Raw genomic sequence first — 20,058 nt, 5'->3', positions numbered from 1 at the left:
ATGTGATATGGGTGCCCTTCCGATGAAACCTTGTACTCCATGGATATATTGCATAATAATAATAATTTTGGCATCATGGTCATCTTTGTTTATCAATTCATCATCATCATGAACCATGGGCTCACTGCCCATTGGTGTCTGATGCCTCTTCCACTATCTTCTTCCACCTTTCTTTGTCTAGTGCACAGTGTCGCAGTTTCTGTACATCCACTCCACACGAGTCCTTTGTCATCTATCCATTCTCTGTAAGGTCTAACTCTTCTGTTTACACCATCCATAATACCAAACATGAGTATCTTTATCTTCCAGTCCTCAGTCATTCTGCAGATGTGTCCAAATAATTGCAGCTTCCGTTTTATAATCTTCTGCATTAGATTCTCCTTTGGTTGTATCTCCCGATAGAGCTCTTCATTTGTGATTTTCTGTACCCACCCTATTCTTAGAATTTTCCTGTAACAAGTTCTTTCAAATGCCAAAATTCTTTTTCTTGATTCCCACGTTTCAGATCCATACAGTACACCACTAAAGATGCATGTTTCCAGCACTCTTAGTTTTGTTTGCAGGCTCGCTTTACTTTTCCAGATGTTATCCATGGCCTTCAGATTTGTTCTTCCCTTTGCAATCCTGATCTTTATTTCTTTTTTGCAGTCCAAATCATGTCATTTCACTTCCCAAATATGTGAACTGTTCTACATTTTCTATATCAGTTCCATCCACTTGTATCTTTTGTTTCATGTTCTCACCAAATACCATTGTCTTTGTTTTTTTCCAAGATCATAAGTCCAAATCTCTTTCTTTCCTCATTTAACAATTTCAATGTTTTTTGTCGTTCTCTTTCATCTTCTTCCATAATAACAATGTCATCTGCATATCTCAGATTGTTACTTCTCATCTCATGTAGTGATATTCCTTTTGCATCTTCCTTCATTTTATCCATTGCTCTTTCTAAATGTGCAATGAAAATGCTTGGTGATATTGGGTCTCCCTGTCTAGTACCTCTGCTTGTTCTAAATCATTTCCCCAAATCATCACCTATTCTAACTGCTTCAACTGCATTCTTGTAAACATCTCTTAATATAACTATTAGTTTTCTATCAATTCCATAAGATTCTAGCACTGCTAATGTCACTTTCTGGTCAATACTGTCAAATGCATTTTGAAAATCAACAAAGCAGGTATATATGTTTTTGTTTTTTCTCCTAGCACAGTTCTGTTGAATTGTGCTTCCATCTTTCCTAAATCTTGCTTGCTCATCTGCAAGGTATGCTTTCAATTGTGTCCTCAATCTTTCTGTCAATATCATCATCATTATCTTACCAAGGTGACTTGTCAAAGCAATTGTTCTACAATTTTTTACATTCTAGCTTATTTCCTTTCTTGTATAATGTCATTAATATCGATTTCACCCACTCTTCTGTCATTTTCCCTTCTTTCCATACCATATTACATAGTTGGTGCATTTCTGTAACCATACTTTCTCCACCAGGACTCTTGTATTTTAACCGTCCTATTGCTTTTTCTACCTCTCCTCTTACAATGTCTACATCATCCTCATTACTTGGTGGTGGTATCAGCTTCAATTCTTCAATCATTTTCTCAACACCATCTAAATCTAGTTTTTCTTCATATAATTCACTACATTGTCTTGTCCACCACTGTACAGTTTTATCTTTATTCATCAATACTTTGCCTTTTTCATGTTTAATTGTGGTCTGTTTTGGTTGCCACCTGCTATTAATGGTTCTAATCATTTTGTACACCTCCCTAGTTTTATGCTCTCCATAGTGCTGTTCTATATTATTACATTGGGCTTCTAACCATTTCATCTTATCCATTCTGACTGCTTTTTTCGTCTCATTACACTTTCTTCTATACTGCTCCTCTATTTGTTCTGATGTATCCCTTCTGATCTTCAACATTCTCTTCTCCTGTACTAACTTTATTGTTTCTTTATTGTAACTTTATTGTTTCTTGTCTAATCCACTTCTTCTTGATCTTCTCTTCTTCTGATACTGTTTCTTCAACTGCATCTTCTATCGCCTTCATTACTCCTTTTGCTCTTAGATTTGAATTTTCTTCTTTGTCCACACTTTTAAGTTTTTCTTCTAACACTGTTCTGTACCTTCTTCCTATTTCTGCTTTGCTTATTCTTGCTGTCTCTTTGTTTCTGATGATGGGGTTTATATTTTCTTTTTAATTTCAACCTGATGTTTACAATCACTAAATTACCTGATGTTTACAATCACTGAGTCTATCTGCTCCCTGAAAAGTTCGACATTGCTGTACTGATGTCATCCATCTTCTTTTAATTGTAATCATATCGATCATGTTCTTGGGTTTCTCTCATTTGATCGCCACGTCCATTTTCTACACTCCTTTTGTTGGAATCTTGTGTTACAGATCATCTCATTGTGCACAGCAAATTCTAACATTTTTTCACCTTGTTCATTTTTTTCTCCCAAACCATATTTTCCCATGACACTTTCCCAACCATCATTATCTATTCTGACGTTGCCATTCTAATCTCCTTTAATAATTAATACATTTACTCACTTCAATTAATGAATTACTCACTTCTTCAACTTAGAACTGCTACTTATATAAAAATACTTTGGATTTCAAAAATTTCGGATCTTCATTTGGAAGCTTTGGATATTATGATTAGTTTAGATGTTGTTTCATTATTTACTAATGTTCCTTTATCTGACAGCATTGAATTACTGCAACAAGAATTTCATTTAGACATTGTTAAAATATTTGATTTTGTAATATATTCTAGTTATTTTTCCTTTAAAAACAAGCTATATCAACAAATCGAAGGAACAGCAATGGGCAATCCTATTTCTCCTGCTATTGCCAACTTCTTGATGGAGCACTTTGAACAACATATTTTTGAACAAAACATTTCTCCTAGACCTACTCATTGGTTCAGATGTGTAGATGATATTTTTGCTATCTGGAATAGCTCTTCTGATGAATTACAACAGTTTCTCTCTAAATTAAATGCACTTCATTTAAGGATCCAGTTCACCCTAGAAGTAGAAGCAAATAAGCAGTTAGCCTTCTTAGATCTTTTAATTCTTTGCCAACCAGATGGTAGCCTACATTTCTTAGTCTATAAGAGAAAGACTCATACAGGACTTTAAATCCATCCTGAATCTCATCACCATCCCAGTCAAAAGGCAGGAACTATTAAAACACTGGTTCATCGAGCCCACTCCTTTTGTTCTTCAGATGAACTATTCAGAAAGAATTGCAATATATTATTTCCTGTTTTTTATCTAATGGATATAAGAATTCTTCATCAAAAGAGCTTTGAGCAGTTTTGATATATCTTCCTCTTCAAATATAGAAGAAATAACACGTATGTACAAGGCATTAGTGAATGCATAGCAAAAGTTTTAAAACCACTAAATATTTTTGTTGCCTTTCGACCAATCAGAAAAATCTCCACTTTTCTCACTTCTCCAAAGGACAATCTTCCACACCTCGGTTATCCAGGTCTATCAGATTCCTTTCTCTTGTAAGTTATCTTATTTCAGACAAACATTAAGATCTGTTTTTATTTGGCTAGAACAACACCAGTCTTATATTCAATACCTTGAAAATGAACGGTCTGGACTTGCAGAGCATGCCATCAACACTAGACAGAGTTCATTGGAACAAGACGAGTCCTTCACAAAAGTCGTTTTCTGATGGAACGGTTTTATAAAGAAACATGTGAAACTTTACTTCAATCTCCTAACTTAAACAGATCCGATGGTCTGCATCTATCTCCTTTGTGGGAGATAGTACTTTATAAATCAGAAAATATTTCCTAACTTTTTTAATTGTGTGTGTATATATAGATATATATAATTTATTTATTTATCTGTTTTTTTTTTTAATAAGTTAGGAAATTTATTGACTTTTTTTAGTAACCTTACATTAGCTATGTGGGTGGTGCCTTTTGAAATTGTCAGTTATTGTTTAATTAGCTTTATACATGTACTGAAGATGCCTGTGATACTTGGGAAAAATCTACTAATAAATGATATTTTGCGTGAGTTAATTCCGTTATTATAATTTTAATTAAGTATTTTTCTACTCTAAGGATGCTTTATTTGAAAGTCAGTGAAATAGCCATATTTAATAAATTATGCTCTATTTTGATATTGTAGTGTTGTGATTCATTATCATTAAAAAAATAACTTTTAAACTTCTGAAATAATTTGGGGTTCTAAAGGGTGGTGATTGCATAATATTATGAAGTCCTTGACTTCACAATAACATATAGCACCACCCACTCAAATATCACCCTCACCTTCTTATGGTAGAACCTGTTATCACAGACATGCTCTGGTGATTGGGTATCAGCAGTATAATTGAAACATCTATACGAGAGGAAATGCTTGTGTATAAAATGCATGTCTGACTTCTGCGGTAGCAGCCCTACCACCAGAATAGGAATTCTATGAGCTAACAATCCACAAGTTTCTAAAAATTTAAATACTGTTTTCAAGTCAGTTAAATGCAGAAATCTTTGGTATTGACTAAAGCTTGGAAAAATGGGACACAAATTGGCTAGTGGAATGTTAAATCACTCTATCAAACAGGAAAACTAACACAACTAAGAAAGGAGATGGAAAAATATAAAATTGAATTATTGGGGATTAGCAAAGTAAGATGGAATGGTACTGATAGAATAAATTTTCCCAGTGGAAATCTGTTTCTTTACTCAGATGCCTAATATAACTGATAAACATCAATGTGGAGTTGGAATCCTCGTGTGCAGAAGATTTGCACGTGAGGAGCAATGGAACCCATTTCAGAACGAATAATAGCAATAAATCTTAAAACTAAATTTGGTAGACTAAGAGTGGTTCAGTGCTATGCCCCAGCTAAGAATGAATCCTTTGAAGAGAACGTTTTACAGTATATTTGATAAGGCCTTGATGATGAGACATGAGGTAATGAATTAGCATATTTCTCATGGTTCACTTCAATGCTAAAGTTGTACAAATAATGAGGGGCTGTAGAATGTAATGGGAAAGCATGGTTTGGGGGAGAGAAATGTAAATGGTGAACTGTTGTGGAACTGTGTGTTAAATACAGCTTAGTAATAGATGGCACAATCTTCCAGCATAATAGAATACATAAAGTAATCTGGGTGTCACCAGATGGCAAAACACAGAATCAAATAGATCATATTGCCATCAGCCAGAGGTGCAGGAAAATGTTATTGGATGTCCAAAATAAAAGAAGTGCTGATATTGGTTCAGATCTTCGCCTGATAATAGGACCTATGCAGTTATTCTAAAAAATCATCGGGGGGGGGGGGGGGGAGAGACATGTAATAGATGGAAATTTGATATTGCTAAATTACAAAATGCTGAAGTCTGCAATGAGTTTAAAATAAAGTTAAGGGAAAATATGGATATTAATTTTGATGGAGGAAAGGATATAAGGAATGATGATATAGAAGCTAAATGGAAAAAGGTGAAAAAAAAAGTTCTTAATGATACAGCAAAACACGTTTTAGGATAGACTAAAAGAAAGAAACAAGAATGGTTATTAATGGAAACTTGAAGACTAGTGGACGAAAGGAAAAAAATAAAGCTGAAATTATGTGCAAGCAATACACTCCAAAAGGAAAATGAACTTAAAGACAAATATAAGATTTTAAATGAAAAAAAGTGAAGTGCTGGAAGAGATAAATGGCAGTGGTTTGAAGAACTGGCATCGAGGGCACAACAAGCTGCAGACAAGTATAACAGTAGAGAGTTACCACAGTATTATAAAAAGACTTTCTGGAGAAGCCATGCAAAAGAATATCCCAGTGAAGAATCTCAATGGAAAAATTTTAGCATGAACAGAAGAAAGGTGGAGACAACATTTTAGTCAAATCTTGAACAATAGCAGTGATAGAATTCAAACAGAAATTAAAAATAGAAATAGATGAATTAAAAATTGATACCACCCCACCATCTAAATTGGAGATAGAAACTATTAAAGAAATGAAAAATTAGAAAGTGGCAGGACATGATGGTATCACAGCTGAGGTTCTAAAATCTGATACCACAACAATCACAGATATGCTCTACCCGCTGTTTCAAGACATCTGGAGAAAAGGAGGATTGGAATACAGGAATAATAATAAAAATACCAAAGAAAGGATATTTGGAAAACTGTAATTGGAAGGGCATAAACCTGCTGTGTGTCATTATCAGAATTTTTTTTACCAAAATTATTCTTTCAAGAATCTTGAACATTTCAGATGAGGGCATGAAAAGATAGCAGTCTGGTTTTAAGCCATATAGATCATCTATAGACCACATTAACACCTTAAGAATAATAAATGAACAGAATTTAACTATCCTTTATACCTGCTGTGTTCATGGATTATAAAAAACCTTCCATTCCATTGCTAGCGATTGTGTGTGGAATGCACTTCAAAACAAAGGAATGTCACAGAAGATAATAAACCTCATACAGGAAGGGTATTACAAATTCCATTGCCAGGTGATGCATGATGGATAGTTGTCACAACCCCTTTCAAACTGTATCTGGAGTGCGACAGGGATGCCTGCTATCTCCATTATTATTTATACTGGTGCTAGATCAAGTTCTAGAACAGACAGCAATGAAATATGCCAAAGAAACATCATGGAAACAAAATAAATAACGGAAAAAACTCACATAGAAAGATTATTTAATAGTATGATTTTCGCTTGTGTGTCACAGGCATCTTCAGTACATTAAGCTCAAAATTAAACACTAACTGACAATTCCAAAAAGCGCCACCTAAGTAACTGGTGTAAGATAACTAAAAAGGTCTAACTTTCCTAAAAAAAAAAAAAAATTAATACAATAAAAAGTTAGGAAAGATTAGCTGATTTGTAAAGTACTATCTCCCATAAAGGGGATAGACGTAAGCCGTCGGATCTGTTTAAGTTAGATCTGTTTATCTGTTTAACTGATACTTATATAAAAAATACTTTGGATTTCAAAAATAAAATTTCAGATCTTCATTTGGACGTTTCTGATATCATGATCAGTTTAGATGTTGTTTCTTTATTTACAAATGTGCCTCTTTCGGAAAGTATTGAATTACTACAACAGGAATTTCCTTCAGACATTGCAAACGTATTTGATTTTTTAATAAATTCTGGTTATTTTTCCTTTAAAAATAAGTTGTATTAACAAATTGAAGAAACAGCAATGGGTAATCCTCTTTCTCCTGCTATCTTTAATTTCTTTATGGAACATTTTGAACAACGTATCTTTGACAACATTTCTCCCAGACCTACTCATTGGTTCAGATTCAGATATGTCGATGACATTTTTGCTGTATGGAATGGCTCTTCTGATGAACTTCAACAATTTCTCACTAAGTTAAACGCATTTCATCCTAGGATCAAGTTTACCCTAGAAGTAGAATCAAATAAGCAGTTAGCCTTTTTAGATCTTCTAATTCTTCGCCAACCAGATGGTAACCTACATTTCTCAGTTTATAGAAAGAAGACTCATACAGGCCATTATATCCATGCGGAATCTCATCACCATCCCAGTCAAAAGGCAGGAACTATTAAAACACTGGTTCATCGGGCCACTCCTTTTGTTCTTCAGACGATCTTTTACAGAAAGAACTACAATATATAACTTCTTCCTTTCTATCTAATGGTTATAAGAATTGCTTCATTAAAAGAACTTTGAGTAGTTTTAATGTCTTCCTCTTCAAACACAGAGGAAATAACGTGCATTACAAGGCATCAGTGAATGTATAGCAAAAGTTTTAAAACCACTGAATATTTTTGTTGCCTTTCGGCCATTTAGAAAAATCTCCACCTTTCTCACTTCTCCTAAAGACAAGCTTCCACATCTTAATCATCCAGGTGTCTACCAGATTCCGTGCTCTTGTGGATTATCTTATTTCGGACAAACGGGAAGATCTGCCTCTATTCGGCTAGATGAACACCAGTCTTATATTGAATACTTTAAACCTGAAAAGTCTGGACTTTCTGAACATGCCATCTTCACTAGACACAAAGTTCATTGGAGAAAGACAAGAGTTCTTCACAAAAGTCAGTTTCTCATGGAACGCCTTTATAAAGAAACATGTGAAACTCTACTTCATTCTCCTAACTTAAACAGATCCGACGGCTTATGTCTATCCCCTTTATGGGAGATAGTACTTTACAAATCAGCTAATCTTTCCTAACTTTTTATTGTATTAATTAATTTTTTTTTTTTTTTTTTTTTTTTTTTTTTTTTTTTTTAGGAAAGTTATTGACCTTTTTAGTTATCTTACACCAGTTACTTAGGTGGCGCTTTTTGGAATTGTTAGTGTTTAATTTTGAGCTTAATGTACTGAAGATGCCTGTGACACACAGACGAAAATTATACTAATAAATAATCTTTCTACGTGAGTTTTTTTCCGTTATTTATTTTGTATCGATATGTCTACTCACGGTATACCTCTTTTAAAACTTAAACATCATGGAAAATAAATAAAATTTTGGGTGATCTAGACTATGCAGACAGTGTATGTCTAATTGTTCACAGACATGCAGATATCCAAAACAAACTAACCACATTACAAGAAGAATCACTGAAAATCAGTTTGAAAATAAATACACAACAAAAGAAATGAGAATCAATGTGAACAACAAGTCACCAAGTACAATTGAAAATGAAAAAATCAAAACTGTTCCACATTTTACATATCTCAGCAGTGTTTTATCTGCAGACTGAGAAGCAACTACAGATGTTGACATAAGGATTCAAAAAGCAAGAAATTCATATGCTAAACTTAGTGGAGTATGGAAAATGAAAAATTTCACACAGATACAAAATTAAAAATAATGCATTAAATCACTTCTTTTATATGGATGCGAAATGTGGCTGGTTTCAAAGGAAATACAAAAAAAAAACACACTCATAAATCGATGTCTGTGGAGCATATTTCGAATTTGCTGACAACAAATTATTACTGACGAAGACCTCTGGAAAATAACAAATCAGCAAAAAGTCAACCTTGAAATCAGAAAATGGAAACTTAGAGGGATTGGACATGCACTTAGGAAGGATCATAAGTTTGTCATGCAGCCCTGGAATAGAATCCACAAGGAAAGAGAAAGCCTGGCTGTCCTAAAAATACATGAAGGAGGTTGATTTTAATAGAATGTGAAAAGAAGAGTTTTGCTGAACTAAGACAGATAGCAAGGATAAGGAACCAATGGAAAGCATTTACAGACTCCTGATGTTTCTGACAGAATCTTGGAAAGAAGAAGAGAAGAAAATAATTTAGTCTATAAGACAAGTCCAGTCTTAACATGAGATTTGAAAGGAAATTAGGCACCTCTGCTTTAAAATGTGATGAATTACAAAAACAGTCAGAAACTTCACAAATTGAAATAATTAAGTTCACTTAGTTGTTCAATGAAAAACACTCATCATTTGCTTTCATGTCTGTTGGTGGATGCTGATAAGTGTTTAGACTGTCAAGCAGTGAAAAATGTGTGTTCTGCATGACTTATCCTTGCACAGCTTTTCTGCAAATGGTTAAGTGTATGGCAACAATTCCAAAGTGAAAGATTCTGGTGGTTCCTTAATATCATGTGCATTTAAAAAATCTGTTGGTTAATAATTTCAAATTCTTGGCTCAGGGCTTGTTCATTGGAGCAAATTGTTAGGGCTCTGTGTTTGAGGGTGCTGAGGACTCCTAGTTTTTGTGTTGGATGGTGGTATGAATTTTTATGTATGTATTGACCTGTGTGCATAGGTTTGCAGTAGACTGTAAATCATGTGAATACTTGATAAGAGAAGTGCAAAAGGTATGTTAGGAAAACATTTTGGTCATTATGTGAAATGCCATTATGCAGTTAAATTATTTGACAAATAAAAGACCTTTGTCTTCCACAGATGAAGCAAGAAATTGATTTTTTTTTTTCATTAGATGTTTAAAATTTCATTACTGAAATGAAAATGGCTAACCATATTCAAAGCAGCTTCATAACCATTATGAAACTGCTTTGAATTTGTGTTATTTATGTGAGCAGATAAGCATAAAGAATGATTGATTTATTGTGTGATGTCTTATACTTTAAGCTACTTCAAGACCAGAAAGAGTTATTGAGATCAACAGAAAATGAAGAATTTGATGATGAAGATATTCCAGAAGAATTTATCGCTCAAGTATGTTTTATCATTATTAGTTAACTGTCTCAGTTGGTATGCAAATAGATATCTACAAATGTTCATTATGGCCATATACATTGTTGCCAGTATATTAATTACCTAAGCTGAATCAGAAATTCATACTCTGGTGTTTTTTGGTTGAATAGAATATTATTATTCTGATGAGATATTATGTTCTCAGTTTCATTTATATTATACAAAAGCATATATATCTCGCTTACCAAACACCATTATAGTGCAGAACTTTTCAGTAGTTTGTTGTAGTGAGTAAGTCCTATCCAAAGTCTGCATTGTATTGATGCTATTTTAATGAAAATTCATTAGAGCATATCTTCCGCTGTAACACAAAGTACTTCCTTTGGTCACTGTGAGTTCACTATAGTGAGAATCAGCTGTATACAAACGGTGGTTTGCACTTGAAGATACTTCAGGACTGTACATTTTATTTACTTAGAGAGTAGCAACTACCTCATAATATGCCTTAAGTATCTATTACAGCAGAAATCTCTACTTCTCGAGAGCAGTGACTTCCTTGCAGTTTGTCTTAAATATTCTGTCCTAATGATTAAAATTCGTCATATTAATTGGATTAAAATGACTGGGAAATGTTTTCAAGCTGCTGCTGATTCCAGAAACAGTCTCTTTGACTTGTAATGATTTTTAGAAGCACTTTTGTTTCCTTCCCCTCTAATGAACCCCCCCCCCCTTTTTTTTTTCTTTCCCCTGTGGGGAGTGTCCAGGGCACGGTCTACTAATCCTGATTTGTCATAACAATGGCTCTGAATTTATTTCTTATGTTCTCTGATGTTGATGTTAATGGATCTTAACTAATTGTCGCTGTTTGTATACTATGACAAACTGGGAAAATTAGAAAATTAGCAAAATATCAGAAACTAAGTAAATATATTATTTATTTTCTTATTAGTCTTGTGTTTGTGAATTAAATTTTGAAAATGTAGTAGATCTATTTCAGAGAATTATGGACTGCTGCATAAGTGAAGAGCTTAATATCTGATGTTTTAAACCAATTTTAATATCACTTGCCTCAGTAAATAAGTCATTTCAAAAGTTTATATGCAAAACTTGTATTTTAGCCTATTTTATTTAACAAAATACATTTACAAGCATTCAGTGCATTTTCCATCCTGCCTTATCACTTCTGCTCATTGTTTAAGTAAGTCTTGTTTTCCTGTTCAGCAAACTTTTTTGTTGATATGTTTAATAAGTCAGATAACTTCAGCAGATACCATTTTGGATTTTTTTACTCTCAGCATTTTTTATAGCATAGAAGAAATTGTTTAAACTGATAACTCTGAAAATGATCATTAATACATAAATTTGTTATTTATTTATCACTGATAAAATTTCCACTTCATGTTTCAGACTAATAAACACTAATAATATATAAGTAGGTTTTTATCTCACACCTGTAGTACATTACTACTATGGGTAGATTACATGTTTTTTGACAGATAATCTAGCATATTTCTGCCCCCCCCCCCCAAACACATGCTGATTTGTTACCCAAGAAAATTTTATGTGATTTTTCATATACTTCTGCTTTAATTTCCTATGTCAATCATGGAGTCCTTATTGTTCTGTCTCTGCATGCAACTTTTGCTACATGCTTCCTGTTCAGTGTGTTCTTCATATTTTGTCACTCAGGCTTTAATGCTCTTGTTTTCAAACCTATTGGCTTTTTTTCCCAAAAAATTATTTTTATACTTGAGCATACATTTTGCATTTGAGAGTTGTTCAGTTTTGATTATATTCAAAAATTGCAACATATTTATCTTTTCAATGGGATACTACTCATTCATATTCATCCTCAACACAAGCCAGTGGTGGTGACTTTCTTTTTCAAAACTGTACACTGTTGTATATTACATCAAACTGCTGATAAGGAAGACATCATTATCAACAATAACATAATATAAGACTTCTTGTTTTGATGTTTCTTCCACATGAATTTATGCACATTTTTATGTTGGATATGGTGTTAGTAATGACTTGTCCATTCTGAGCAGAATCCTAGAATGTAATTTCTGTTCAGTAGTTTAAGCCCCCAGCAAGATCTAAACCACAGATTTTCCTCTTTTGACTTTTTCTTTATATCAACTACCATTTTTAATGATTAAGAAAATTGCTCTACTTCTTCACTATCTCGAGTATGAAATGATTTATTTATGCCTTGAATAAATCATCTTATACAAAAAAAGTATACTTTTTATTTAGATGGATTTTACTGGTTTGCCCTATTCGCCATAGTTGTATGATGAAAATAGTAGAGGCCTATCACCACATAATGTCTGCATGCAGTATAGAAATACAGTTTGATTTAAGTCCCATATTTGCTAGTATATCTGCATTTGTTCAACATCCAAATAGTTAACTACTGATAAATTTCTTACTTCTCATAATAATGGATGAGTATTGCATTTCACTGTTCCATTCTAATTCATTTTGTACAGTAGAAGCACACTTTATCTGATTCGTTCCATTTAAAAAAAAAATAGTGGGGAGTGGCATCAAACTTTTTTGCCACCCACTCCTGATTTTACACCCTACTTGCAGGCTTTTAAACAGTTGCATCCAATATCAAAGTTGCTGGTATACATTTTGGCTTAGAAATCAGAAATTCCTACATGTGGAATTGAACTTTTTCCATACAGCTCTGATTATTACCAATAATGAAAGATTGATTACAATGATATAAAAAGTAAAGATTATTATATAATTTATCTTCTGATGTAGCATAAAAACTTTCATATAAAATCTTCATATACATTCTTCACTGATCAAGTATAATGATATAAAATTTGCAAAAGAAGAAAGGAAACTATATAGAAGTGAGATCAGAGGTATAATTGCTTTCTCTCTCTCTCTGTTGTTCAGGTATAGCAAGATGCACAACCTCCTTCTTTAATTTATTTTTATTATTTCTCAAGTTGACATTTTTTTAAATTTTTTTTTTTGTTAACAGAATTGAACTCTTACTATAACAAACTCGTATGAACTGCAGAAATAGATTGTTATAATAGTGTGCTATAGTGTAATACTATAGTGTTAGAATCCTTTTCTTTTAAACAAGATTGAAAGTCCCTGACCACAGTCCCATAAGACTGTAGTTAGAGGCTTTCAATAGTTTGATAATATATGTATATATATTTATATATATAATATAATAAGCTATTATTATTAAGAGAGACTCATGGACTCGAGGGAGGCTGCATACTACACACACCAGCTGTCATACTTGTCCTTGAATTCATTCATACTGCTTGAACATCCAATAGCAATCCATTCCAATCACTCACCACTCTATGAGAGAGAAATCTAGATATCATCCCATTCTTGGTGGCTTTCATTCTCAGTTTCCAAGGATACCCTCTTTTCCTTTCTCCACCCTTCATAAAATGAAAAATTTCATCTGCTGAAATTCTGTATAAACAACCTTCAGAAGTTTGTAAGTCTTAATCATATCTTCCCTCTTTCTCCTGTTTGCTAGCATCTGCAGTCTACAATTCTCAATGTCTTCACAATCATTATTCTACAGGGTGTCCCAAAATTCACGCAAGATTTAAATTTAGCACCATTTGTGTGGTAAAGTGTTGCCAATGAGAAAAAAAAGACAGCGTGACAGCTGACAGTTCAGGGTTATTAAAAATGACCACACACAGCGAAGAGAGTTCGTTGAATGGATTATGGAACAACAACAAGTGGATGCTTATTTTTCGAACAAAATCATCTTCAGCGATGAGGCTCATTTTCATCTTGATGGCTTCATTAATCGACAAAATTGTTGCATTTGGGGTTCAGAAAATCCACGAGTGATTGTTGAGAAACAAATGCATCCACAACGTGTCACTGTTTGGTGCGGATTTTGGGCTGGAGACATCATTGGTCCATTCTTCTTCGAAAATGCAGCTGGTAAGGCAATAACAGTTAATGGTGCTCGCTATCGCGACATGATAATCCAGTTTTTTGTGCCTAAATTGCAAGATATGGATGTGGACGACATGTGGTTTCAACAAGACAGTGCCACATGCCATACAGCCCAAGAAACAATTCAATTACTGCATGAGTCATTTCCTGGTCGTGTAATTTCCCGTTTTGGTGATCAGAATTGGTCGCCCAGATCATGTGACTTAAAGCCGTTCGACTTTTTTCTTTGGGATTTTTTGAAGTCTAAGGTTTATGCCAACAAGCCCACGACCACCCACGCCTTGAAGGAGGAAATTGAGCGCTGTATCAACGAAATGCAGCCACATTTATGCAAAACGGTCATGGAAAATTTCGACAAAAGAGTGCGTATGTGCCAGCAAAGCCGTGGAGGCCATTTACCCGATATGCTATTCCATGCATAACCCTATACTGTATACTTTATGAATCAATAAGAAATTACAATTTTTAATTAAAAACCTGTGTTTTCTATCAAAATTACTTCTTGTGTGAATTTTGGGACACCCTGTTCAATCCTAGTCATTTTTAACTCTCTTCTTTGCACTCTTTCCACAGTATCAGAATTGCAAAAGAAACCAGGAGACCAGGCCTGTACATAATAGTTTTACATGTCAAAGTTCGTTTCAGTATTAGGGTTAAGGACCATGAGATGGTGGCACTTGTTAGCCGCCTTCTTCACTGCGTACTGATTAATTAGTGATAGCCTTGGGTCAGCTATCCCTGATTGGCTACCTGTGGAAATTGAACTGCCCACTCAGTCTCTAAAAGTTAGATAGGGCTAAAGCGGCCTCGCATACTCCCTATACAGGAACAAAAAGGTGTTAACTGATTTTGAAGTTTGTTTCAGCATTTTAATTATCTTTTATATAACGAGTAAATATGTTGTAATGGTGTTTTGCTATAGTGAGACGTGACTTTATATGAAAAATTCATTTAAATTTTTTAAAGAAATTTTATGAATTATTATTAATTAATAATTTTATTCTTCAGTTGGTCAGTTTAGGTTTCAGTCCTGTAATGGCTCGTCGTGCTCTGAAAGCATGTAAAGGAATTGTTGAGAAGGCAACAGATCAACTTTTACACGAAAAAGGCATTTTTAATAATAATAACAATAATAATAACAGCTCATCTTCCAGACAAGGTATGTATTATGTATTGACTCTTTATAAGTGAAGAATATATTATTTTAATGTGAAAATAGTGTACTACTAAATTAGTGGTGGTTTTGGGTAAAGTATTCATCTTGTCCTCCTCAGTGTCATGCTCCATGGTATGAGAGTGTGGCTATCTTATCTGCATTACTTTCTTTGTCTGTCAGTTACATATGTCCTTGTTTTCTGGCTAGTTTGTTTTGTGAGAGAAAGAGATCTAAGTTTCTGGGGAAGAAAGTCCCTAGGCATTTCCATGTGAAACTGGCTACTTCATCTTCAGCTATGAAGTCCTTGTGTTTCTCATATCCTGGAGAAGTTTCAAACATAGGACTTGGAACCAGAGGACAATTTTCACACCCAGCTGAGCTAGAGATGCTAGTGAACTGTTCAGTTTAAAAAAAAAAAAAAAAAAAAAAAAAAATCAGCTAACGCCTTTTTATTCCCCTATATAGGGAGTAGGTGAGACCGTTTTAGCCCTATCTAACTTTTGGAGACTGAGTGGGTAGTTCAATCTCCACTGGTACCCAATCAGAGATAGCTGGCCCAAGGCTATCACTAATTAAGCAGTACGCAGTGAAGAGAGATGGCTCAACAAGTGCTGCCATCTCGTGGTCCCTAACACTCGTATTTAATGTCTGAAATAACATGGGTTCTACGGTCGATTTTCTTGAGTTTACGAGACAAAAAACCCGAGTTTCTGGGAGAAAAAAACCCACTTGCCCATGCCAGAGATCGACTAACTCGGGAACTGATCAAAAAAAGGCTTAGAAAAATTTCTTCTAGTTGCCGACTAGATTCGAAACCAAGTCTTCCTTTGTGCAGTCAAGTGCCATGGTGTGCAAACGCCACATCCACTGAGCTACATAGGCTCGCTCTCTGTTCAGTTTTATCCACATTATATCTAATGAGAATACAGAGGAATCTTTTTACTAAGTGTTCCAGATAAAACTTATGCATACTTGAAAAGAGAAGAAATAAATTTGTGAAAGAGAAAGAAACTTGGGGAAGAGAAAGCTGGGTGTCAGCACAAATAGAAATTTCATGATAATATTTTCACTTTATTACAAATAGTTAAGAAGAATTGTGGTAATATAAGAAGGATCTATAGTTTTGTGGATTTGGAAAAAGTATATGACAGGGTGCCAAAAGAAAAGCTTTTTTTTTTTTCAGAATGTTAAAATTATATGGGGTAAATGAATTGTTATAAAGAGCAGTACATAGTTTATATTTAAGTTGTAAGTCAGCAGCTAGAATTGAAGTATGTAAAGAAAGATGGTTTGATTTAAAATCAGATGTATGACATGAGTGCACACTATCTCCATTCTTACTCATTATCTATATGGATAACATCATCAATTTCCTGATACGTATCCTCAAGGGGTGTTCAAGTACTATGACGGCCCTACATGATTAAGTTTACATTATTTTTAATCTCCTATCAAACATTTTCCTCAAAATTAGTCTATTACTTGTCAGCACTCCAGTGTTGTATCTAACATTTTGTACTTCTAAGGCACTTCTGACTCAATCAAGATCTAGGCCTTGGTCTTCCTCTGGGTCACTTTCTTGCCGTCTTGGCATCAAACACCTGTGTTGCTAACCTTTCTTCTCCCATTTTGTTGAAGTGACCATACCACCATTTTTTGGACTGCTCACACATTCTTGAATGTGAACAATGTCACGTTCCTTCCGAATGTATTCATTTTTAATATGATTCTGCTATTGATGCCGTGTGTTCATTTTTCTCAGGACTCTCATATCTGTGGTCTCTAATCTTCATCATCATCATCATCATCATCAAATTCCTGACATGTACCCTCAAGGGGGTGTACAGGATATGATAGTACTACATGAAAAATTTACATCGTTACTAACTTCCTATCTACAATTTTCCTCCAAATCAGTCTGTTATTTGTCAAGACTCCAACATTATCAGATCTTATATTTCTATCTTCTAAGGCACTTTGTATTGTATCAATCCACCTATATCTTGGTCTTTCTCTGGGTCGTTTTCCTGCCAACCTGGCAGAGAACACTTGTTTTGCTAATCTTTCCTCGCCCATTCTGCTTAAGTGACCATACCACCTGAGATAAGCTCTGCTAACACATTCCCGGATGCTGACAATGTCAAGTTCTTTCCTAATATCCTCGTTTTTAATATGATATTGCCATTGATGGCCATCTATTCACGCCTCTAATCTTTCTCAGAACTCTCATACCTGCGGTCTCTAGTCTTTGGTCAAGTGTTTTACTTCTGACCCAGCTCTCAAATCTGTAAGTTGAAACTGGTTTAAACACTGTCTTGTATACAGCTAATTTAGTGTTCCGACTAATTTCTCTCTTATTCCACATGAATTTATTCAATTGACTTCCTGCCATACCAGCTTTGTTGATTCTATTGTCTATTTCCATATTTAATTTACCATCTTCACTAAAAATAGTGCCTAAATAGCTGAAATGTTTTAATTGTTCCACAAGTGAGAACCTGTGGAACAATTAAAACATTTCAGTGATTCTACCTATTTTCATTGTCTTTGTCTTTTTATTGCTGACCTTCATACCATATCTATTACAGCAGTTATTCAATTTAGTCAGGGACTCTTGCAAACTTGTAGCAGATTTATTTAGAAGTATAACATCGTCCGCATAAAGCAAAGAGCTGACATTAACATCTCCAATTCTGATATCATGTTTAATACCACTTTCCTTCATAATGTGATCCATATAGATAATGAATAAGAGAGGGGATAATGTACATCCTTGTCTCCCACCAGATTTAACATTAAACCATCTTCCTTTACTTCCTTCAATCCTAACGGCTGATTTACAACTCAAATAAAGACTAAGTATTGCTTGATATAATGCCCCATTGACACCATATAACTATAGCGTATTGAATCGCTTCTCTCTTGGCACCTTGTCATATGCCTTTTCCAGATACAAAACTTAAATACAGATCTTTGTTATATTCCCATGATTTCTCGACTATTTGTCGTAAAGTGAAGATCTGATCCTGACAGCCTTTATTTGCCCTGAATCCAGCTTGTTTTTCACCAAGCTTTTCTTCCGCAATTCTTCTGGACCGTTTCTCAAGTATACGAGCATAAATCTTACCAGGAACACTCAGTAGGGAAATACCTCTGTAATTCTCACATTCAGTTTTATTTCCCTTTTTATATATGGGTACTATGAGAGCTCTACTCCAATCATCGGGAATTCGTCACTCTGTCCACGCCTTCTGAACTATGCAGTGCAGCGACTGTAAGACTTTTATACCACCATACGTTAGCATTTCTGGTCGAATATCATCTACTCCTGCTGCCTTTCCACATTTCAAGCCTTTGATGGCTTTTTCTACTTCAAGTATGGATATGTATTCCTGACTATATGCTGTTGAGTGTTCTTTACCACTGTACTATCACTGCTTGTTTCGTTTAGCAATTTTTCGAAGTAATTACTCCATACTTCAAGGATATCTTTGTCTCCCATTTTCATGTCACCTTTATCATCTCTAACTCCTTTTACAGCACTCTTTCCTCCATTTCTAAGCTTCTTCAACAACCTCCAAAATATCTTACCACCTTCTTGATATTTATTTTCTATATTCTTGCCAAAGTCCTCCCATGACTTTTGTTTAGCTAGTTTTACACAGTGTTTAGCTTTCTTGCATTTGTTTCTATGTTCTGTTATGAACACAAACTGACTTATTTGCCAGGAACTTTTGATGTGCTTTCTTCTTTTCCTTCACTGCCTCTTTAACTTCCTGTGTCCACAATGGAGTTCTGATTTTTCTATCCTTGCAGACAACTTCACCACATGCCTCTCTGGCTGAATCAATCAGGGTTTTCTTCAAGACTTGCCACTGAATCTTCAAGAATTTGTTCCTGTTCTCAAACTCTTTCATTTTTTTCTTCAAAAACCTTTTTGTATTTTACTCTACAGTTCACATCTGAAAGCTGCTCAACTTTTATTTGCTTTAAAACTTTCTTACATGTTATTCTTTTCAATATGAAATTCAATTTTATCCTGCTCAAGATTAAATAGTGATCACTTCCAATGTTAAATCCTCTGTACACTCTGGTGTCCTGCACCAGGGAGAAAACATCACTATCAAACTAAATAACATAGTCAATGAAACTTTTCTTATTCCTTGCCTCTTGTCTCCATGTGAATTTGTGCACATTTTCATGTTGGAACATGGTGTTAATAATAACTAGTCCATGTCCTGAGCAGAAATCCAACAGGTATTTGCCATTATTATTAGCTTTGCTCTTTTCCCCAAATTTTCCTAAAATATTTTTGTATGTCTGACAATCATTTCCTACTCTGCTATTTAGATCACCAACAAGGATGAACTTTTCCTTTTTCATTGTGTCAGTTGCTTTCTCTAAGGCATCAGAAAATTCCTCCACTTCTACCTTAGTAGAACCTTCTGTGGGACCATAGGCACAAATAAGTCTCATTGTCCAATTCTCCATTCTGATATTTGTCCACATCACTCTACTTGAGACTGCCTGCCATTCGAGAAGATTAGCCTCATATTTTGTGTTGAATACTATGGCTACTCCTTCTTTTCCTTGATTTTCATTGCTTGAATGTAACATTTTGTATTTATTGCTTAGAAAGATCTCACCAGTTTTTGTCTTTTTTGTTTCAGTCGATCTGGTACTTATCTAATTCCTCAGCTATCTCCATTTCTTTGCCATTCAGTCTTCTTATGTTGATAGTACCGATCTTTAACTCTGATATTGAGTTGGGGTGTACT

At 34.4% G+C, this 20,058-nt stretch overlaps 1 protein-coding gene across 2 annotated transcripts in view; it reads left to right on the top strand.

The window, feature by feature from the left end:
- LOC150109502 (NEDD8 ultimate buster 1-like) overlaps positions 1 to 20,058 on the top strand; it is a 261,500-nt gene that overhangs the window by 197,553 nt on the left and 43,889 nt on the right. For both annotated transcript variants that reach the window (XM_090408663.1, XM_090408656.1), the window contains exons 15-16: positions 10,090 to 10,176; positions 15,133 to 15,283. In XM_090408663.1, the coding sequence (XP_090264789.1) occupies positions 10,090 to 10,176; positions 15,133 to 15,283 (238 nt within the window). The remainder of the gene's footprint in view (positions 1 to 10,089; positions 10,177 to 15,132; positions 15,284 to 20,058) is intronic.

The sequence above is a fragment of the Typopeltis vanoorti genome, chromosome 2 (genome assembly GCF_054136105.1).
Source record: "Typopeltis vanoorti isolate ZY-2024b chromosome 2, IOZ_Tvanoo_1.0, whole genome shotgun sequence".
Lineage (NCBI taxonomy): Eukaryota > Metazoa > Arthropoda > Arachnida > Uropygi > Thelyphonidae > Typopeltis > Typopeltis vanoorti.
This window is presented reverse-complemented; position numbering and strand designations above follow the sequence as displayed.